The 23,540-nt window shown below is 40.5% G+C and overlaps 1 protein-coding gene across 1 annotated transcript in view; it reads left to right on the top strand.

The window, feature by feature from the left end:
• The window catches only part of FSHR (follicle stimulating hormone receptor), a 91,703-nt gene that overhangs the window by 20,776 nt on the left and 47,387 nt on the right, over positions 1-23,540 (top strand). The window contains exon 2 of the mRNA XM_076334750.1: positions 12,222-12,293. Coding sequence (XP_076190865.1) covers positions 12,222-12,293 — 72 coding nt within the window. The remainder of the gene's footprint in view (positions 1-12,221; positions 12,294-23,540) is intronic.

Genomic DNA, 23,540 nt, shown 5'->3' with positions numbered 1-23,540 from the left:
CAGTTGAGTTAGCTGTGTTTGGCACTCACGCTGCTCTTTGGAAAATACAGCACGTATTAGATAGCAGAGAGAATATTTACTTTTACAAAGCTCATACTCGGATCCAGAGGAAAAAAGAGTACGATCAAGTCTCCAAGTGCTATTCCTTAAATGGTTTCTGACTGCCCTGATGTCAAGGAGTATCAGATATCTCATTACAACTTCAAACAAGCCTTTGGATGTAACCAAATTAATCCAAATATTTGGTGGGGACCCTGTTACTTATTAGGCTGTCTGTGCTAATTAGGGACTGTAACAGTGAGTATCTTTCTTCCTTTTTATTTTATTAATATTCTGTGATATTTCAGCTGTGTCCCATTAAGCATCGTAGGTATAGTGCCTATGAGGATATGGATGAGAAAGGAGGTAAAAAGCACACTAGCTCTTTCTAATGAATTTGTCAAGCAAGATAAAATGACAGAGGTAAGTTATTTGGTGTTTTGCTAAACAGCAATGGTTCAGCAAGACATTTTGCAGAAAAGTTTTCTCTTTCTCTTTCTCTTTTACCTTCACTAAGGCATTCAACGTAGAACTTAAGGAATTTTGTCCCTGGACAATTTGTCTCAGTCAATAAAAATAGCATCATGTATGGAGGGCCTGCCAACATAGAAAGTCCCAAGGTCTTAGAGGTAGAAACACTACATGTAAAGAACACTTGTGACCTTTCTGCTACGACCTCAGCTGATGAACAAACCACTGTTCTCTCCCTGCTGCGGAATAAGATCTTTTTTGACACATTCTTGGTACAGGAAAAGAGTTGAAGTGACTGGCTGTGAGTGAGCAGGATGGCTATTCTTGCTCTGAATCAAAAGAGGGGAAGAAAGTTTTGAAGACAATACCTAAAAAGCCCCCATCTGGTTGGACTGTGGACAATTTCCATAACCCTATTTGCCTTGACAACTTGCGTATGGGAAAGAACACAAAGTAAAACACTCTTTGTGCAATAACAAAATACCCAGTACTTGTACAATGCTCCTTTTGTTAGGAAAGTATGCAGAGATATTAATATAAATAGATGCAACACTGAGAGTGTGCTCAGAGTGAAGGAATTTTTAATGGCTCCTCACCATAAAGATGGTTGCAGATATCAAGGTCAGATTTTAAGGAAGTTGCACATTTATCACATGTTGTACATTTCTCAAAGGCCCACATAAGTAAGCTGTAAGGAATGAGGATGTGTTCTTCTAAAAGTAGTGTAGTGTCTTACAGGATAATCGATACTAATAAAGTATAGCTATTTGTAAAAATAAGGCAATCACGATTTTCTGGCTCTCTGTAACCAAGATGGGATAAATTCATTCACTTGTGTTATTTATCTTACACAAAACACTTCTCACAGCATGCCTTTGACATTAATAGAAGCAATTTTAACTGTGCTTTCAAGCTTACTGCTGGCCTTTCTTGTGGGTAACTCATTACTAGCAGTTAAACTCTTCCCGGATGCGAACATGATAACTGTGATTCTGCTCATAGGCCTAAAGAGAACTTGTTTGTTGTTGTAATTTGTGCTCGGTGGCAAACCTTTTTTCTCTGTGTGTACGTACTGTAGAGGAATCCAGAGCTCCAGCTTTGCTTGGCTCAAGCTCTGGGCAAGCTTAAAGAATGGAGGAGATCCTTCCTGCCAAGACAGCATTGCTTTGCTGTCTGCTTTATCTGCTGCAAGGGTGCAGGCGCAAACTTTGCCCTTTGACTTGGCAGCCACCCGGATCCACTGAAGGGACCAACGTCCTTGTGTCAGAGGGTGCTCTGCAGTAAGTCTGCTCAGGGCAGATGACATTTGTGTTTGTTCCATATCTTGTGCGTTACTGCTACTTGCACTAAATCTTCAACAAAATCGTTTGTCAGACACTTTGCAAAATGAGTTAACACACACAGGCAACTGGTCTGAATAGTCACAACTCTGTTCCTCTCCAGCTTTATCTCAGCGTAAAGCAACCCAGCCTCAGTACAGTTAAATAATTGCATTAAGTGTAGACCATTAAACACCTCAGATCGAGTAAAAGTCCTGGTGTTGCATCTCTTTTTCTGATTCGGAATTTTGCAATCTTCTCTTTTTTTTTTTTTTCCCTCCATCTTGTTTTTTTTTTTTTAATCCCCCATCTCCAGATTCATCCCACCCTATTCAAGCAGAGGTATTTAAAAGCTTTATTTTTAACTGCCTGCACGTGTGACCTCAGAAAGAAGCTATCTGCAGCATCGTGGGGGGATGTACAGCATTACTGAGGACAGTGTATGCTTTGTCCAGAAGTGAAAAGTGTATCAGTGCTGAGACTAAACATACCATGGTTTTGGAAAACCAAGGCAGGGGGGAGGGAGAGTAAGCTTTACAAGCGTGTTGCTTGACCATTTTTGCAGTCTTTTAGATGCTTTTTTTTTTTCCTCACAACAATTTTCTGTCCTTCCTTATCTCTCCTTATCAGCTGTTAGCTGCTGAGGGGCACTGTGTGCAACTTATTAGCTGACCTAATCAAGGTCCCGGGGGAAAAACAAATCCCACAGCAACTTCGCTGTGTGCCTGTGTGAGCAGCATCACAGCTCTGCTGGGGAAACAGGCATTTTGTTATCCATGTTTTGTGGGCACTCTACAAGTGAAATGCCAATGGGACATCTGCTGTGTGATCTTAAAAATACTTCCTTTCAGCTTTTTGTGGCTGGATGGCATTATTACGCCGAGCAAGTATTCACTAAATTTAGAATAGGAATGCCATCAGTACTATTCGTTATCCTTTTAATCTAATTCAAAAAAGAAAAGGAAATCGATTTTTAAGGGAGGCCACTGGTAAAGATTAAGGAGTGATTTTTCATGAGCTACTGCACATATTGCCTTTTAGATTCAGACCTGCAAAGAAGATGGACATGGTTAATAACTTTACTATCGCAGTTCTAATTGTATTTACTTTGTCCGTACATTGCTTTGTTTAACAGCGCACAAACCAAAATATTTTCTTTCTCAGAGATGCCCCTTACATCATTCCCAGACCTGAAGAGATTCTCGAGTAGCATACCTGAAAGGAGGATGTGCACCCTCCCAGGGTTATCCTGCATTTTTCAGTCAGACAGAAGAATGGTTTTCCCTTGTATTGCTGAGCATGACATTATACGGTATGGAATATCTCCCTGGTTAGTTCGGGTCACCTGCCCGGTTGTGCCCCCCCCAACCTATAGGCCACCCCCCAGGCTATTGACTGCAGGGGGTGAAGTGAGAAACAGGAGGCGGCCTTGATGCTGTGCAAACACTGTTCAGCGAAAGCTAGAAGATTAGTGTGTTATCAGTATGGTTTTGGTCAAAAATCTAAACCACAGCACCGTATGAGCTGCCATGAAGAAAATTAACTCTCTCCTAGCCAGGCTCAGTACAGCCTGAAACTCGGGAGGGGATCTTTGTTTTCTGTCTTCCCCATAAAATGTATATTGCCTAATTTTTCCTTGGAATACTCACCTTTACTTGCTTTTATTATCCCACAAAAGGAATAAACCAGCTGCACAGTCTAGATAACTTGTCCTTTCACAAGCATTTGAAGGGGATGAACATCTGATTTAAGCACATTAGGTGAATGCAGTGATTAGATCCTTTAAGCCAGATTGTGCATATTAGCAAGCAATTACAGTCTCACTCTCGTAATTCAATTTACATGTGTGTAAAGTAGGGGCTCTCAGACTCTCAAATGTGTGGATCATGTCTCGGTTGAAAAAAAGAATTGCAAAGCTCTTCCTCCATTATTCAAGTGCGCCTGTGCCATCAGGGTCCCCTTTTTGAAATGAACCTGTAGTTACATGAATAGTCATTATTGGAAAAATATTCTGCTTAGCTTTGGTTTTCCCTTAAGATGATGGCGTAGCTCTCTGAAAAGACGAGCCAGTAGGATGGTGGGAGCGGTGTTTTGTCACTGCTGGTGCCGTTCCTCGTGATCCTGTCAGCCTTATGAAGTCCCAACCTCAGCACCTCCTGGAATTGAGGCAACTAATATAAATCTTTCTCTGTTTTTAAATTAAAGCCTCATGAGTGTTGAAAATAGCTTTGCAGCATGATATGAATGCACTCTAAAGATGTTAAAACCAGAAAGCAAATAAAACCAATCTTTTTGTATTTAGCTTGAAGGTTTTTGAAGACTGATGTTTTAGCGTCCGATTTATGAGTTTTAGACTCCTCTCCGCCTGCTGTTAGGAAAGGGAAACCATAGCTACGTCTGAAAGCAGCTACAAACTGCTTAATAGATTACAGAGATCTTCCACCTAGGCAGCTGATGAGGAAAAATACTTTCATGTTCATGTATATCTGCATATGCCCCTTCCTAGTGAGATGTTTACTAGAACCAGACCCTAGTCATAGTGAAGTCGTATGGCGATGTGAACCTATTTCAATGAGCTGGGGGCTTACAAATGTTCTTCATAAATTTAAATTAAATTGCATTTAGCTCAAAGGAATCTCATGATTCATTCCAGTGAGAATTAGGACAAAAGTTTAGGGCCAAAATGATACAGCTTGATTGATTTACACCATCTGGGACACAGTCTGCAGTATCTCTTTGTCTCCTATTACAGCATGAAAAGCAAAATAGTCCTTCACTGTTGCATTGACTAATCAAACAAAAACAGAAGAAAAACAGGGCAGGATTTTGTTGATTTTTGCATTTAATCAAGAGCACACTAAATAATAGGTCATGGAATCATTTTGTCTTCTCCTGATGTAAAGCAAAGACTCATCTGTTGCTTGTGCTGGAACCTCCAGCACATCTCCAAAGCAAGAAGCAAAAACAAAGAAACAACCAAAAAAAATTACAAAGAGTAAATTAAATTTCACTGTAAATCTTTGTTTGACAAAATACACATTGCTGTAGAGGATTAGAAGGTGATAACATCAGTCTATTAGCTCAGAGATTAAAGTAAAATGTTCTTCAAAATCCTCTCATTTATTTCTTTGGAACTGAATTTGGTGATTTAGCATTGTGGTCACCGAATCTTTTTGGCTTTTTATTTTATTTTCCTTTGGTCCTTAAGTAATAAAGTTTATAGTATCTGCTTGATATAGTTCATTTTAACGTCATGAATTTGCAATTTACATAAGCCACGGAAGATAATTCTACAATGCACACACTTTCTGATTAACTGTGTGTGACTTAAGTAGATCTGAGAAATGAGTTTTAAAGAGTGTTTTGAAAGATCTAAATTCAGCCATGCTTTATGAAGTAGAAATATTTTTTTTTTCTTAACTACTCTAATTTCTGATAATCAGTGCAGTCTTTTGTTGTGCAAGGTTATTGCCGGTGGTGGGGGGCATTTGCCAAGGAAGGGGGCTGGGAGGAGGCAGCACCAACGCTGTGCAGGCGTCAGTTCTGGTGGAGAATTTACGCCAAAGAGCATCTTCATAGTTGTTCAAGAAAAAGCTTGTGGGACCAGGGTCTGAGAACTCATTTGATGAATACGCAAAATACATCATTTCACACATAAATGGCTAACCTCACAAAGACAGTGTATTTACATTGATTTGCTTAATGTGCACACTTCACATGTTTCCTATGCACTTTTTTTTAGAGACATTTAGCAGAAATGACCCATATGGGTCCGCTTCTTTAATCTTGTAATTTACCACATTTTTTTAATCACCCGTACCTTGGGCACCAGATACTTGAATAATGACATCCAGTCCTCCATCCCTTCATGATGAGGTCGGTCCGATTTCTGTCACTGGATTCATGTGGGGCTGGATGGAAGAATATTAATTTTTCTGGAGGGTTTTTTTCCCTTCATAGAATCATACAATAGTTTGGGTTGGAAGTGACCTCTAAAGGTCATCTAGTCCAACCCCCCTGCCGTGGGCAGGGACATCTTCAACTAGATCAGGTTGCTCAGAGCCCCATCCAACCTGACCTTGAATGTTTCCAGGCATGGGGCATCCACCACCTCTCTGGGCAACCTGTGCCAGTGCTTCATCACCCTCAGCGTAAAAAGTTTCTTCCTTATATCTAGTCTAAAGCTACCCCCCTTTAGTTTAAACCCATTCCCCCTTGTCCTGTCACAACAGGCCCTGCTAAAAAGTTTGCCCCCATCTTTTTTATAAGCTCCCTTGAAGTACTGATAGGCTGCAAGAAGGTCTACCCAGAGCCTTCTCTTCTCTAGGCTGAACAACCCCAACTCTCTCAGCCTGTCTTCATAGGAGAGGTGTTCCATCCCTCTGATCATTTTCGTGGCCATGCCCTGGACCCGCTCCAACAGGTCCGTGTCTTTCTTATGCTGAGGGCTCCAGAGCTGGACACAGTACTCCAGGTGGGGTCTCACCAGAGCAGAGTAGAGGGGCAGAATCACCTCCCTCGACCTGCTGGCCACGCTGCTTTTGATGCAGCCCAGGATACAATTGGCCTTCTGGGCTGCGAGTGCACGTTGCTGGCTCATGTCCAGCTTTTCATCCACCAGTACCCCCACGTCCTTCTCGGCAGGGCTGCTCTCAATCCCTTCATCCCCCAGCCTGTATTGATACCGGGGGTTGCCCCGACCCAGGTGCAGGACCCTGCACTTGGCCTTGTTAAACCTCATGAGGTTCACACGGGCCCACTTCTCCAGCTTGTCCAGGTCCCTCTGGATGGCATCCCGTCCCTCTGGCATGTTGACCACACCACTCAGCTTGATGTCATCTGCAAACTTGCTGAGGGTGCACTCGATCCCACTGTCTATGTCATTAATGAAGATATTAAACAGCACCGGTCCCAATACAGACCCCTGCGGGACGCCACTTGTCACCAGTCTCCATCTGGACATTGAGCCGTTGACCACTACCCTCTGGATGCGACCATCCAACCAATTCCTCACCCACCAGACAGTCCACCCATCAAATCCATACCTCTCCAGCTTAGAGAGAAGGCTGTTGTGGGGGACTGTGCCAAAGGCCTTACAGAGGTCCAGACAGATGACATCTCTAGCCCTTCCCATGTCCACTGATGTAGTCACTCCATCATAGAAGGCCACCAGGTTAGTCAGGCAGGACTTGCCCTTGGTGAAGCCATGCTGGCTGTCTCAAATCACCTCCCTGTCCTCCATGTGCCTTAGCACAGCTTCCAGGAGGATCTGTTCCATGATCCTCCCAGGCACAGAGGTGAGACTGACTGGCCTGTAGTTCCCTGGGTCTTCCTTTTTTCCCCTCTTTAAAAATGGGGGTTATGTTTCCCCTTTTCCAGTCAGTGGGAACTTCACCGGACTGCCACGACTTCTCAAATACGATGGATAGTGGCTCAGCAACTTCACCTGCCAGTTCCTTCAGGACCCGTGGATAGATCTCATCGGGTCCCATGGACTTGTGCACCTTCAGGTGCTTTAGATGGTCTTGAACCTGATGTTCTCCCACAGTGGGCGGCTCTTCATTCTCCCAGTCCCCGCCTTTGCCTTCTGCAGCTTGGGCAGCGAGGCTCAAGCACTTGCTGGTGAAGACCAAGGCAAAAAAGTCATTGAGTACCTCTGCCTTATCCGTGTCCCAGGTAACCAGGTCTCCCGTTTCATTCCAGAGAGGGACCACATTTTCCCTTGTCTTCCTTCCATAATATCTTATGTTCTGTCTGTCTGAACTACTTCAGCTGCAGAAGACTATTTTAGAAAAAGTTCAATAAATCTCTTCATAACTGGAAATGTTAGAGGGTTATTCAGGAATATTTTACCAGTAGCTGCTAATTTCTCTTGTTTGCACTGTGTCTTCTATAGGCTTTGAGATTAAGTTGGCACTATGGTATTTCTCTTATACTAGACACAGCCATACAGAAACAAGATGTATATTTGAGTTGTTTGTTCTTCATGGTGATATTAAGTGGTGTCAGTCATCTGTGTCAGTGGCTTCATATTAACTGAGACCCCACTGTTGGTTGAGATGTCTCTCTAAATCAGTAGGAGATAGTTCTGCCCTAGTCCTGGCAGGTCTAGCCTTAATTAGCAACAGATTTTTAGTAGTTTTGTAATAGAAGAATTTACTCACACCCATTCATGAGACAAGCCAAAATGATATAATAAAGGGGCATATAAAACACTTAAAATTGAAAAATGGAAAAACCTGTGGGAGTTGTGCATGTTCACTCCAGAGAAATATAGCCTGATTGTAAGCTTACCTGTCCTTCCAGATGTAAAAGGATCTTACTGCACAAAAGAAAACAATTACTCTCACTGGTCAGAAAAACAGAAGTAGGTAAAAATCAGTTAAATATTAAGCAATATTATATATTTAAGTAAATATTTATATTATAATTCATAACACATATATAAATATATAAAGTATAAGTGTGATTGTACAACTGCAGCAGACAGCTTCAGTTCCTATCAATAAACTGCCCAAGAATCACTTTCAACAGATATATTTAAATCAAGATTTAGAAACCTCTCCTGGATATCAGGGCGTGTATAGGAGCAATGGGCCAGACTTAAGTCTAGCTTACACTTCTGTACGCAGGGAATAACAATAGTTAATATTGCCGTTCTTCTATTTCCAGCCATGTATATTCCCTTCTTATCATGCAGGATAATCATGTCACCATTTGGGGCTTTTTTCCTTTCCTGTGCTTGTTTCTGTTCTCTCAGTTGTTAAGTTTTTGGTGGCTCCAACGCTGGAGTCCTTGCTAGGACTCCTGGGACCTACTGTAGCCCAAATAACGTTAGCATCACTGAACTTTGGACTTAAAAAAGTGTAATTTTTTTTTAATCTGTCCCAGGGAAATCAGCTCTAACTGTAAGGCTCTAGGGAGGATGGTAGTGTTAAGTTCCCCCTTGTCCTCTTTGGTGGCACAAGGAGTCTAGCCCTGGCTGCACAATGCTTGAGCCTAGACAGGGAGAGGTCCCTCCGCCGCTGAGCATCCTTCTGGGACATGAAATACAGGAGTTTGCACCACTCAGGGTGAGGGGGGACTTGAAGCCTGGACTCCCGTTCCCTGTGTCTGTGCTTCGGCTGCCAGGGCTGTGTTGAGAGACCACGATGCCTTCCTCCCTCCCAGCAAAGCCTGCTGCGAGTGAGGGCTCCCTGTGTGTGTTGAGGCTGGGCTACACCTGCAGCTCTGACACCTGGGAGATGAGATTTAGTGTTTCTGGAGGACTAGCTCTGCGTACAGATTTTTTGGATCACCTAACCTTCAGTCTAACCTTTCTTGCGCCTTATGTCAGGCACCTGGTTCTGGGTTTTCAATTCCACACCATGCACTGAGTGTTTAGGCCTTTCAGTGCTTTCCTTGCCGGAGCCTAAAGTGCTAACATAATTTTTTAGCACCAAATACTACATCTGTCCATTAAGCACATGTTTTTTAAAGGATGCTTTTGTTTACTTGTTTGTCTTGACATGAAACATGCTTGAACAAAGGTGGGCTGTATTCATTTCTTTGACCCTAAAATAATGCCAGCAACAAAACCAAGGAAATGCATTTCAGTTATTTTCTCCATGTACCTCAGAAAGAATTGGTACTGAACAGCCAGTATCTCAAGTTAAGTACAGATTGATTCTTGGAGCCTAATTGGTGAGATTTATTGACAATACAGCATTTGGCTAGTTATAATAGACTCCTATTCATTATACAGTTGATAATTCAACAGGTAGCTGATTCTAATTTTCAGTGTTCTTTATACCATTAAGGGTGACTTTATTAGCCTACTCAGGGATGTTTAAAAACAATTAACCTCAATTTTTTAAAGTGGAATGTGAGACTTCCGCTATTAAACTTCAATTCTACTTTAACTGCTGCAGGGCATTAGACACATGGCTCCTGAATTCTGGCACCTTATTAATGCAGGATAGCAGGGTATTCAACAAAGAAATTCAAGGTTTGATTTTTACTTCTGTGCACTTGTGGCTTTCCTCATATAGGTAACTTCATCTATGAATGAGGTTCCCTTCTTTTAATTAGTTTTGGGATCAGGCTGTAAATTCTTGTTGTGGTGAAGCATGGCGTAGGCCAGTGTTTAATTAAAAAATTGCAAACCTCCTGATGATCTGCACCTGCAGAGAGAGGATTCATTTTAGAACATTGCCATAAAAAAAATTATCGGTGGCTTTTCAGACAGAGCCCGCTTTCTAGGGCTCCAGTATTAGGTGTGCGTTTCTACAAAGGAGAGTTTAGGAAAGGTTTCAAAGCAGATCAAAGTTAAAGAGTTTCCTGATGGTTCAGCTTTGTAACACTAAGCCTGCTGGGTGTTCTGCAAAGATCCATTGTACCTAGCTGCACTCTGAAAACACAGCCGTAGTTTTGCATGCATTACACTGGCCGTGTTTTCAGTAGGGCTTTACAAATTGCCTAATCCAGGTTAGGCCTTTTCTGGAAGCTCTTTAATATTTCTAACATTTGCATAATTATCTCAATGCTGTAATTCTTGTGTGACAGTGTGTTGAAGCTCCTGACTTACATTAATGATAGTACAAGAATAATGGAATACCAAATTGACTTTATCATCTTTCAGGGCTGAGAATACCATAAATTTCAATGTTTAAAAAAGCATGGGGCCAAGTTCACTCCTGGTGTAATCAGAGTGACATCTCTAAAGCTAGGTGAGGCATGCATTGACTTTGTCCTGCTTAAGTAAATGTTAACTCATATTTGGGAATCTAAATGAAGGGGTAGGTTCTACTAAAGACCTACAATTAAAAAATAGGAACATTTCACAGTGGTTTTCTATCAGAAGAATACTTTTTTCCTATGACTTTGATTAAGACATGATAATCTCCCATGAAAATTCTAAACTAATCAGCTGTAATAAAAAAATGAGGGTTGTATGAATACTTTATGTAAATGATAAGAAAGTAAGTCTCTAGTTTTGAGGCATTGTGTTAGAATTTGCAGAACTACACAGCAGGTAATACCAGGTTGACTTCCCATTTCTGTCCTCCTGCAGACCTTACAATAAGGCAGCACAGACATCAGCTGAAAGGCAATCCCAAGCAGCCATGCAAACTGGTTCTGAGATGATAAAAATGAGGGGTACTCTAGCAGGCATGCTCACTGAAAAAAAGACTTCCATAGTAATTCAGAAAACAATTCATATCCATTTCCATGGGAAAACAGACTAAGAAAATTAATCACAGGGTGATATTCATGTACGTAACACAGGTGATGTTTTTTTAAAAAAGAAAATACCATTTTTTTTAACAGCTATCGTTCTATACAACCAGTATTATCTGATGTCTTGCTTATTTTGTCTGCTCTGTGTTTAATACCTGGGAGTTTGAATATGACTTTTATTCTCAGCAGCAAATACAAAACTACGATATTTCTCCCTACAAAATCTCTGTGGGCTTTCTCATGTCTCAGCTACACTTTCTTGACCTGGCATCGAGTCATAAGTGTGTATCTTGATGAGCAGCTTGTGTTAATATATGCAATTGTTTGTGCTCACTGCCTATGAATGATTAAATGCATGAAAGAAAACAATTACCCAGATAACACCTTGTTTCTCCAAGGAGTAGTAGATAACCTATCTTCCATTTGCTGAATGCCATCAGAAGTTCTGTCGTTCTCTTTGTTTATTGTGATAAAAGGAGATGAGTCCAGGTTAACAAAAAGATTTATATGATATTTCAAATGTTTTTTCTTCATAAAGCATATTCTGTGACCTTTAAAAAATTATTAAAATGTTGTCTTCGTGCACATGTGATTGAGTTGTGTATTCCGAAGTCCTAATTTTGTGGCACATTATGAACTAATTTGAAGAGAGACTAAGAAGCAATGAAGTTGCACTGACGGGAGATAGTAGCTAACTCCTTAAATTATCTGTGCAGCAGGTTAAGGCTTATCTTGCATGAGCATGCATGTACCACCTTACAACTCACCCCAGTCTGGCTCCACGTGGCTGCTTCATCCCGTGCTTGAGCATCTCTCAAAAGAGAGGTCGAGATGAGAAAGATGCTGTCTCCTCCCAGTGCACAGCAAAGCTGCGGTGACCAGGTCTGGATTTCTTACTGAAGCAAACAGGGAAATTGCAGCTACTGATGGATGCTATTTCCCCTGAGCAGCTCCAGATGCTGAGCAGCTCAGCGCTGTGCTGTAGCTTTGGTCTGGGCAGCCAGTTGGAGTCTCACGAAGCTTTTGAATATTACAGCTGTATTTAGATGCCAAAGCCTTCAGGCTGGAGACTATCCTTGTACCAGTGATAAAGGCCTCTCCTGTGCTGACAAGGCTGCCACACAGCCCCATGTTGTGAATAGTGAATAATCACCCCATTTTCTCTATTTTCAGGAGATTTGTCCTCACCAAGATGAGAGTCATTCCAAAAGGAGCTTTCGCAGGACTTGGTGACCTAGAGAAAATGTATGTATTGTGTCAGTATTTACCAGGAAAAAACTATTCTACTCAAAACAGCAGTTTCTGGTGGCAGCTCCTTTTACTGCCTGTGAGCAAGTCCCTATCTCTGAGCTTCATCTAGTTTCGTCTTTCTGTTTAAAACAATTAGAAACTTTTTTTTTAAGACCATGTTCCAAAACATTGTTGTCATAAATACAGTTTTATAGTAGCAAGCAGGCAGTCCTCGGTCAAAGGGTTGGTTCAGCATGGAGTGTCATTGCAAATAATAAAGTGCCATAGCAGAAGATCATGGGAAACTGATTATTTTGAGAACTTTGTAATAGATTGTGATAAACCAGTGGAAGATTAGGAAGGAAAGCACAGGGCAGCCGATTCTCTTTTCACTAATGAATAAATAGGATTGTTTTGTGCATGTTCAGAGTCAGCTAGCAGGATGAATGACAGAAATTTCTTATGGGCAATACATCCGAAAATCTTAGCATATAAAGGGTGTAAGCATCTAACATCTGTGAATTTTAGTGATAAGGCTGGAGATATAATTATGAGCACCTTCGATGAACAGATGTATCATACTTTCATTAGTATACTATTGTGCATGTATTGCAGCCCTCCACTGCTAGAAGGAAAAATCCTTAGTAAAGTGTTTCCTACTGTTCTTTAGCGACAGAAAATCTATGGGTTAACTGGTGCTAGCACCAGAAATGATAACTGTCACTGTCCAACCTGAACTATTCAGGGGCCCGTATGATTTTTCTGGATTATTTCATACATGAGCAAATCACAACATTTTGTTTAGAAGCACACCCAGTGCTTGCACCCTGACAGGAGAGGGTCACAAACAGGCTATTCACCCAAGCGGGTTCTGAATGGGAGTAGGGAAATGTACTTTAGCGTCAGTGCCTTTTTCAGTGCTGTGAGTGTAACGGCAAAACTAAAAAGGAATTGATTGCCGACGTTTCTCTGCATCATTTCTACCCTTTTCCCTCATACTCTTGCATAAGTAAGGGGTTTAGCAAGAAGGTGAACACACCAGAAGGTATGGTGATGAAAGGGAAAGGATTTTGAACCTAGAGAAGTATGGATGTATGAAAAACAAGCAGTGAACATGCAAGAAGGATTGAAGAGCTGCTGGTCAGCAGCAAGTGGTAAAGCTCACATGGCACCTGGCCTTTTCTGAAGCATGAGATCCTTTTCAGGGCATCACCGTAGCTTCAGGAGTCTTCTGTTGGCATGTGGTACACACTAAAAAGCCTCTAGTTGCTGCATCCCACTCATGGATCCGGATCCTCATAACCCTATCAAGCATCACTGTAAACAGACATTTTTCTTGAGAAAACAAAAAGAAAGTCTTTTTTTTTCTGGCCAAGAGTTACCAGTTAGGAGTAAGATCAACTCCGCATCGCCAGTTTTGATGGCACTTGTTTCTCCCCAGTCCTGCAGGGTTCCTTTTAGCCTAGTCTTTGTGGAAAATCATTGAGCTCTCTGGACTATGAAGTGGGTTGCAAAGTGCATTGTAAACTGCTCCCGTTATCTTTAATTACTCAGAAACCGTATGTCAGATATGTATGAAGGTAGCGACCACATTGAATAGGATGTCTGTAAGTGGTGATTTATTGTTAACCAAAAAAATTATATATGGAAATGAACTCGGTTTGAAAATATATCTATGTACTATTAGTACATGGAGGAGAAATGGGGACAGACAGTTTATAGCAAAACATCCTTGAAAATAAAAGTGTGATAAATATGTAAATGAGACCAATCAACATCAACAAAGATGCGGTATTTGCAGATGATACGGCAAACAGATAAAATTTGAAATAGCTCACAAATCCTAAACCTAACCCATAAAACATTCATCAGAAATATTCATGATAATGTAGGGACAAAAAAGTGTGTAATCAAATGATAGATTTGCATATAAAAACACAGCCTTTGTATGAAAGCCTTTTTACTCTTGCAAGATCATGCACAGAAAGGAAGATTAAAGCAAACTGTAGTCTATTTAAGGAAAACAGCTATTAATAGTGTGATACCTCCATATGGTAAAATGTGGATAGCCTGATGTATACAAACAAGATACTTCAATGTAGTATATGTATGTGCTCACCTAGAACTAAATAGACTAAAAGAGAGTGACAATATTTCCTGAGTGTATTACTGAAGAAAACCAGTATCTTATACAGTCCAACATACCATGATTTTTATCATTACTAGATCATTTCTAACTGTGTTTCTGAGAATGGGGTAGGTTTTAAAGCCCAAAAGTTGCAGGGAATGGTGGTCTTTGGCATCATCCATTTGGGATGAGCTGGTTGAATACAAGTTAAATCAGAGCTGAGTCCTCCATGAAAATCTTAACTCTATTGTATTTACATTCAAAGTGAATGAAGGCATTTGAATACAGTGACCAAAGAATACGGAAAACCAAACAAAGTGGTTTTCAAAGAAAAATAATTCAATAACATTTTTCAGTGTTCCTGCTTTCTATATGCATTTTAGTTTCTTCCTGAACATCCAAACAGCTGAGAGCTTTGGGCAAATGTACTTTGCCACAAAATGTCAAATACTTCCAATCTGATACTTCCAGTCAGACTCCAGTCATGGTACCCAGGAAAGATCTTGTTTGTTTTCCATTTGGACTGTCCAGGGATTTTCCAGAATGGGCACTAGTGACCGTGACTCATAATGGAAGAAAGTAGTGTGACCTGGAAATGTCATCATGGAGCACCTGATCTGCCCTCCCTTGTGAAGCTCCAGTTTTAGTTACCAAGTCAAAATCTTTTGGTTTTCATTGATTTTGGCAAAATACAAATATTGGAAGAAGAATAAAATTGTCATCGGAATACTTTAGTCATTTTGAAGTTTTTTGAAAGAATGAGAGCCTATTTGAACCACCTCTAGCTTGTCATTTTCTTCTCAGCCATCTAAATGCATTCCTTCAGTTACTGAAAAACCATGAAATGTCCATTCTGCAGACTGTCATATAGAGAAACAACTTTCCCCAAGTATGTTGTAGGAGAAAGATCTTGTTTTCTTCTTAGATAAAATGTTTAAGGTTATGAAATAAACTGACAGGCTCTAATTATCTGAGATTTCTCTTACTAAAGGTGCAAATTGAATTTTCTTGTAGAAAACTACTTCAGAAACCCACAGATCTGAGGAACAACCTAACCAGCTTATTGCTAGCAGCTCTCCAACTTCTGCACAGCTCTGGCTTCAAGATAATTTAGCAAATAGGTGTTCAGGGAAGCAGATTAGTTATTCTCAAAACATGTTTAGTCTGCTCCTAAATCTTAGCCAACTGGAACGTGGCAGCTCGTCTGGACTCCTGCTTAACCAACCTGTTTACACTCCCAGAACTAATTAACCCTCCAGTTACTAAAGTAAAAAGCAGCCCCATGCAGGCACGTACCTGGCAAAATCAATTCAACATGCTCTGCAGCTGCTATGTCATCTTCAACCTGCACTGAAAGTGCTTAATTTGGAGGAGACACACTCTGAAGCAATATTAAGTCTCCCTTTTTCTCTTGCTAAGTTTCCTCCTGTTACTACAAGGTAGCAAAGTAGATTTGTGAATGTTGGTCTAACAAGGCCTGGTTCAGGCATCGTATTTATAGGAAGTTTGGTCTGATTGCCTTACCCTGTGCAAGCCAAAGAGGCTTCACATTTGTATCCTGAGGCACAATCCCCTTGAAAATTCATCATCAGTTATTTATTCTTTCAAAGGGTTTAAGCTAAAACATAGTGCTTTGTTTCATCATTCACTCTCAAATCCAACCTGTGTGCGGCCCAAAGAAATTCAGCCATGTGGATGAAGTACTTCTCGAGCTAGATGTCACAGACAAAAAAACCACCATTATTTGCCCTGTTTTGTATTTTGGAGTAATAGGAGAAGGGCATTTCTTTAACAGATTTTAGCAAAGACACATTTTAAGAACATGAACCATGCTATGGTTAACAGAGCTTGATGAGCTAAATCCTTGATGAGCTCTGAAAATCCTGGAAAGCTAAAACTTTTAGGGTTGAGGGAATCTGCCAGAGTTGACACTCCTGGCAATTGAAGTCTTCTGTCTATGGAAGACAGCAGGAATATATGCACCAGCTATCTACAGCTTCCTCATGAATTTCTAGAGAAAATAGCTCTGAATCATGTATTTACTTAATCACTCAGTGCACTCAAGCTTTTATGGTTCTTTGCTGAGACTGTTGATCCAGTGATGGTTCATATGAAGAAATACTGCTGGCCTGTGACCTAGATACATGAGCACCAGCTTATTTCATGTACAACAACCAACCTGATGTATGGTGCTAAAAGCTCTCCTCTTTGCCCCGTAGGCTAAAAGGCAGGTCACACTTTCCTTTGACTTAATTAGATCAGACTGAGTTACCTTTTATGTTTTATCTAAACTGAGGTGAAGTACTTGAGGGCAGTGGAGACCACTCAATAGAGTATTTTGAGGCACATGCTGAAGTACATTGCTGAACCAAGGCATATCTCTCTTCCTGTGAGTGGGGAAGGAGCAAAGTTCTTGGCTTGATTGTAAAAGTCTCATCAGGAGAATTTGGCATAGTGGTAAGTCTTCACTTTATTTAGCAAGTTTTAACAACCTGGCAAATTGGTGGATTCACCATCCAGACCTTCTTCAGCAGTAGCCATCAAAGCTGCCTGGGCTAGCAAATGGCTAAGGGATGTCCGTCACCCCACGTGCTCCTGAAATCAGTTTCATTCAGCCCCGGCATGTGATTCTGTAACACTTGGCAGCATACAGCCCAAAAAGATGGGAAGGAAGGGGGGGGAGGCAGAAATCACACGATCACCTAAGGATGAGCTGTCTGTGTCTTCTGTTACTAAGAAAGCTGGTCAGTATTTTGCAGCTTCTCCATTTTTTCTTGCACAGTGTATCATGTGCTGCCTCATTTGGTATGCAAAAGGCTGTGATTAAATAAGATCATTAGAGCTATTTTGAGAAAATGGTTAGGATTCAGTGTAACCAAGACATTTGGAAGTTGGTTCTAGGCAGGAGTTCCTTTCTATCTTTTGTTGCATCATTTGGATAAATCTGCTATTTATTTTTCTGCAAGAAGCAAAATATGGATTTGCAGGATCTGCTGTGATATATAAGTTAAGTAGTGCATGTTTACAGAATTATTTTTTTACATCCCTACGGTGAAAGGGGGACACGGTGCATTCTGTGTACCAAAATACGTACTGAATCAGGTAACAATCATACTTTGGTAATAAATACTCCAGGGTATATTTTCAAGGTGCACCTCCATGGATATTAAATGCTAATTTACATTATAGGAAGTTATGTGTAACATTCTGCATCTTAAGGGCAGGGCATGAAAATAAGTAGACTACTTAATGCATTTAAATTAGTCTAAATATGCATTTTCTCTCAGGGAACAGAGGACTACAGTTCAAAAACGTTAAGGCAAGTAACCAGTGTAAGCAAAGAAATTCAAAGTTCGGGCTGACGTCCCAAAGAATAAATGTTTTAATGGGGCCACTGTTATGATACGGGGCTTTCACCTCTGTCTGCCCGGTCTAATCCTGCACGAGTCAGCGGGCACTAAAGGCTGCCCAGCCACCGCAGGCTGGTGGTCGGGCAATGAGCAATCACAGGATTGTGGTTCCTGCGGGTGGATTCTCAAGTCCCAGATGTCCCCCATCCCAGCTGACTGTCCATGTTTGACAGTGATCAGTGGTTTTGAACTGTCTCTTTTCTACACTGGAGGGGTTTCTTGCGCTTCAGGCCTCTGGTTCAGCAGCAAAATCATGTAAGGAAGCTTAACCCCTGCTATACATGCCGTACACATTCCTTAGCCCAACAGCATCCAGGGTGTCGGTCTTCATTTGCCCATCGCTACGCTCTGCCCTTTGAAATGGGTTCCCATAAATGGGATTTGAAAGGCGAACAGCTACGCAAGCTTCTCCCAGGGGTCCTGTAACACGTCCTCAGTGGAGGAGCTGGGCAAAGCAGTGCCTTGTGCCGCTGTCTCTCAGTATGGCCACGAGCGGCTTGGGTACATTTTCTTCTCGAAGGAGTGCCATTACTTCAGACAACCCTTCTGCAGCCTTTGCAAATATCATGCCTTGGATAGCTAACTTAAGTGTTTGGTATGAATACATAGGAAGCCTGGTGTGTTCTTAATTCAATTTATTTCCTGAAAGTAGAAGCTATGCCCTGTGTTCTAAACATAATAAGTAACGAACGAAGACTAGGTGGTTTTATTGTTATCTATAAATGTTTTGCTGCATTGTCACCTGACATTCTGCTTTTCCCTGCCGAGGCTTATCTGTGGAATAGATCTTACACTTGCAGTTATTGTCGTCATCCCTTGCACAATCACAAAAATGTGAAGTAGACATTTATTATCCATGTCAGCAACTCACTGCTGATGTCAAAGAGCAGAGATTTTAATTACAGCTTTGTGATATTTCAGTAAATGCATAACCTGATCTCAATCTTTTGCTAATGCTTGGATGGAACAAAATCACAAATAAAGTAAAAATCCTTAAAAGAAGAAGCTAGGAAATGTAAAATCAGTTCATAGTGTCCATATCAACATTTGCTAACTTTTCTATTCAAAAGTCCCAGAAAATCATGCTAATATTTGCATATTTTAATTGAAACATGTTAGAGTACAAAAAAGGAAGTATTCCATAATTCTTTCTGTGTGGTTTAGTATCTTGATGCTTGCTTTCTTTGATAAAATAGATTTAGAAAGGGAAAAAAGAAAACACATTTTGTCATTACTTCCTTTTGTTGAGCAAGAATGAGTTTTGTGGTAATGAACTGTTAGCAGAATCTTTATTTGTTAACTGCATTGGTATGAAGCCAGCATTGGAGACTGAAGTATTTAATGGAAGAATCATCTTGGACATCATTTCTGGTCCCTGCTTTACAGCTGTCTAGACACAGAGACAGGTAAAGCGAAAAAGTGGAAATCCACTTGCCTGAATGTACGCTAAATGCTTTAATGCCTCTCCCCAGTGACATACTGTTCAGATTACCTGAATTCATAAAAGATGAAACGTGGGAAAATGCTCGTGTGAGTTCCCACTCTTCTTTAGGAGGAAACTTCAATCCAATGCTCTTCTGCCTTCCTCTACAGAAACAAATCAGATAAAATTAAGTGCAGGCTAAATGAAGATCACTCTTTTGCATATCTAAATGTGGGATCTGAATTAGCCTCATTCATTCAAAATGAGATTTGAGAGTCAAATGAACATTTCTAAAAAAAAGGTCTCAGCCCCGTGGTCAAAAAAAGTCTCCAAATGGAAATGTTAGGAATTATTAAGAAAAGGATAGGGAACAAACCAGGAAATACTCACCGAGATGAACACATTCATGGATGCTTTCCACCTGAGGAATAATGGAGCAGGACAAGACTCCTCTGTCTGGAAGGAGGACCTTTGACAGGGGATATTGGAGTGGTCTGTACAGTCAGGTTTAGTACAGGGAAGGTGGACAGGAATGATTGTTCCTGCCCTTTCTAATACTCTAACTGGAGGACAGGGTTTCGAATAAAACTAGTAAGTGACAAATCAAAAAAAAAATGAAGGTGATAGTTCTTCACCCAACGCATGGTTCAGCTGGGGAAATCTGCTTTGAGACTTTGCTGATATGAAGAGTATCCCTGGTAAAATTTGGGGAAGAAAATGTGTCTCAGCTACTTCCATACCAAACACAAAGACTTGACCTGCACATCACCAAAAAAAGTTGATTGAGTATTCAAAGGGACTTTCTCAATAGGCTTGCCCTGCTCTTGCACTGTTTTCCGGGCCTCCCCTACCACCGCTAGAGCAAGATACTGAGCTGGATGGACTTCAGGTTTGGCATGCTGTGGTTGTTCATGCGGAGATATTTGCTTTCTCCAAATCATTCAGTTTTGGAAGGCAGCCTCACTCTAGGTCCTTGCATCAGAGGCATGAAGCTGATTATTGCGACTGATAAACATAGCAAGGAGCCTCAGAATTGACAGTCATCCCATGGTGCAGAATCAATACTACAGTCTTTCTTCTTTTCTCCTGCGGGATATGCTTTATGCATACTGAAGAGGCTGATATGTTTGCTTACTGGCCAACTTTCTGAGATTCATCTCAGGGGCTTTTGGGTGGGTTTTTTGATTCAAAAGCGGGCAGAACACCTGGTATAAAATGTGAGATGGCTGCCGGTACAGTCAAAACTTTTTCCCAAAAGTGTCACTTCTTCAGGTTCCATCTCTTCCTTCCAAGAGCTTCACTCTAATTTGAAGTAAAGGAAGTTTCAAGTTGTGGTTTATTATGAGATTCTTGTACTTTCAGAGTAGAATCAGTGGCCTTCTAAGTGACTTCGTAAATATAAAAATACATATTTGCTAAAAACATAAAATAATTCTTATGCTGGCTGAGCAATACATTTATTAAACTTACGTATGTATATCAGAAAATGAAATGAGAACTCAGAATTGCTGGTTCTAATTATGTTTTACATTTTCAGATGTAATTCATAGCTCATACATGGCAAAAGGTGGTTCTTCTCATATGATGTTTCAGAATATTGCTCTGATTTAAATAATTACCTTTTTCTTGTTAAAATACATATATTCAGTTTTAATATCCCTAAATAATTTGTAAAAAATAATAATAATTGTATTTTGTATATGAATTACATATTAGCTCTGAAATTTCTGGAAAGAATTCAGAATAAAATGTATTGACTTGAAAATGAAGAAAATTGTAAGCACAAGATTAAAACAAAATTAATACAAGTAAGCAGCATTAAGGTCAACAACTGGTTTTTTAAAGAGTTGTAAGAGGATTATTGTAAAAGGGCTTCTTTCTACCAAAAAAACCAACCCAAAATCTACATTCTTGTGTGAAATCAAGTAACAACGCAATTCTGAGAGGAAACACATGCATTCAGAATTACAGCGGTTGCACCTCACTTGGTTGTTCAGCTCAAACATGTAGCACCTCCGCCTCCTCCGCCTGACAGGCGGGGGTCTGGTGCTCCTGATGCACCATGGTGCTGTGCTGGTGTGAGTCTGTGGGAATTCGGGTGGCGGCATATCCCGAGAGGCATCGTAGTGCCATTTCCTTCCAGATATATCCAGCTTCTGGGTTTGCTTTAAAAAGTGCTACTATTAAAAAAAAAAAAAGTATGAATTAGAAAGGAAAGTTCTTTTTTCATGAGAAAACATGTTTTTATAGGATTTTTTCTATTAATCTTGTGTGTGTATCCAACCGTACCAGTGAGTGAGTGCAAAAGGTGTGACCTACTTGAAATTGTGCCCGATTTGCTCTAAATGGGATTTTCTTTGATATTTATTGTTGCCGCTAATAAATATTGTCTGTTAGAAAGAGGAAGGCTGGCACCAGATTGGAAATGGTAATTCAATTTCAAGAGGATTTCAGAAACACCTTCCCATATTAATTTTATCTAGCTTTTCTGTTTATTTTAGAAATAATGTTAGTGGAATTGACTTGTTACAATGAAGGATTGTTTCCCATTGCTATACAAATGCTGATACAAACCTCAGCGTTTATGGAAAACAAATGTTGAGGTGAAGTCAAGACATTTATTTTATAAGCAAGAGATGTTGATTTTCTGACATTATACTGCACGGCCTTTCTTTCTATTATGCCAAATGATTGATGTGGATTTAATCATTAGTTTGATGGCTGCTTTGCTCAGTGGAAAGGCAGCTGATCATTTTATCATTATTAGTGAGCTGCATTTTGATTTTTCTATCAAAGACACTGCTGGCCCCAATTCATCCCAGGTCTAAAACCAGAGATTCGTTGTGCCCATTGTTTGTTTTGTGACCAAGCCAAGAACGATTTGCTTTCAAAATACTGTGAATATTTGTTTTGATTTCTCAAGCAGGAACATGTTTTTGATGAAAAGTTCCAGATATGTACTTGATTCTTTAAAAGTAAGTAAAAGTGGTGTACCTTTTGTGAGTAAACTGCTTACTGCATGGTAGAATAGATACGTATATATATACTTGCATACAAGCATATGTGTATATATACACATAGAGTAATATGGAAAAGATTTAAATTGCTAGGATTTAGAATGGTAGACAGATACTAAACTATAAAATAGTTTGAATGCTTGGGGAGCCAACACCACAGATGGAAATTATAAATGATTGTGAGAGAAATGCAGACTCTGAAAAACACTTGGTGTTTGTGCATTTTCCAATGCAGTCACCAGAGGATTAGGAGCTGGGAACAGGGACAGGCTGGTGGCTTTCCTGGTTCAGAACCTCATCCCTGAGAGCTGCTGATGCCAATTGCTGAAGGAGGACTTTCAAGAGAACGTTTCTGGAACAATTATGGAATAGCTCATCCATATGGAGAATTTATTTTGTCCATCTCATAGGGTGCTCTCCTCTGAGGAGGACAAATGCACTTAATAAATAATGAGCTGTTCAACACAAACTCTTGGAATGGTCTCTCCGTGTTGCCTTTGTGCTGTGAAATTTCTCCACTGAAACAAGGAATAATGCAGAATTTCACCTGTGGACTGAATTAAACGTCTTTGTTATTTGGAAGCATCATTTACTTCTGTCTTCCTTGTCTGCTCAGGAGCACAAAGATTTACATTTTATCTGGAAATGTTTATCCTTTTTAGTGTAATTATGAAGTGAAGGTGCTCATTAGACATGTCTAATCCTTTTGTCAATCTTATCTTTTATTTTGAATGAGATTTTATGGCGATATGCTTCTCAGCTTTATTTTCCATACTTTTAAGACTTCTTGTGCTGGATTTTTAAGATTTTGGCTTTTCCCATCTGTGCTGTGAGAAAGGGCAAGCATGATACAGTGAAAAGGATTTGCATATTTATTACTTCTGTTCCCAATTAGATAATGCTCTTTAGGAAAACTGGTAGTGGTAGAGGTCCCTGGAGGAAGGGGGGTTGGGTATTCCCTTTGCGGGCTAATGGGCATGTTCTGAGGGGAGCAGCTTTGAGGTACTACAAGTGGCAGGAGGTTTACAGGCCAGAGATGGATATGTGCCACTCAGAGATTGTGTTGGGGAGCCGGGTGCAGCCCCAGAGGTGATGAATGGGGTTCTGCAGGAAGTCTGGGCAGAGCTTACTGCCACTCAGAATAAGTCATTGAGGAACTCCAAACCTTGTCCAAAGGCACTGGATGTCAGGGGAGAGGGGGTATAAACTCTTCTCCGTTCTTTCCTTTGCATTTTTTCTGCTTTAAAGTTAATTATCCTAGTTTATATTCTAATAAAAAATGCC

Source organism: Aptenodytes patagonicus, chromosome 3, assembly GCF_965638725.1.
Source record: "Aptenodytes patagonicus chromosome 3, bAptPat1.pri.cur, whole genome shotgun sequence".
Taxonomy (NCBI): Eukaryota; Metazoa; Chordata; class Aves; order Sphenisciformes; family Spheniscidae; genus Aptenodytes; species Aptenodytes patagonicus.
Note: the sequence above shows the minus strand (reverse complement) of the source record. Positions and strands in the feature narration are given on the sequence as shown.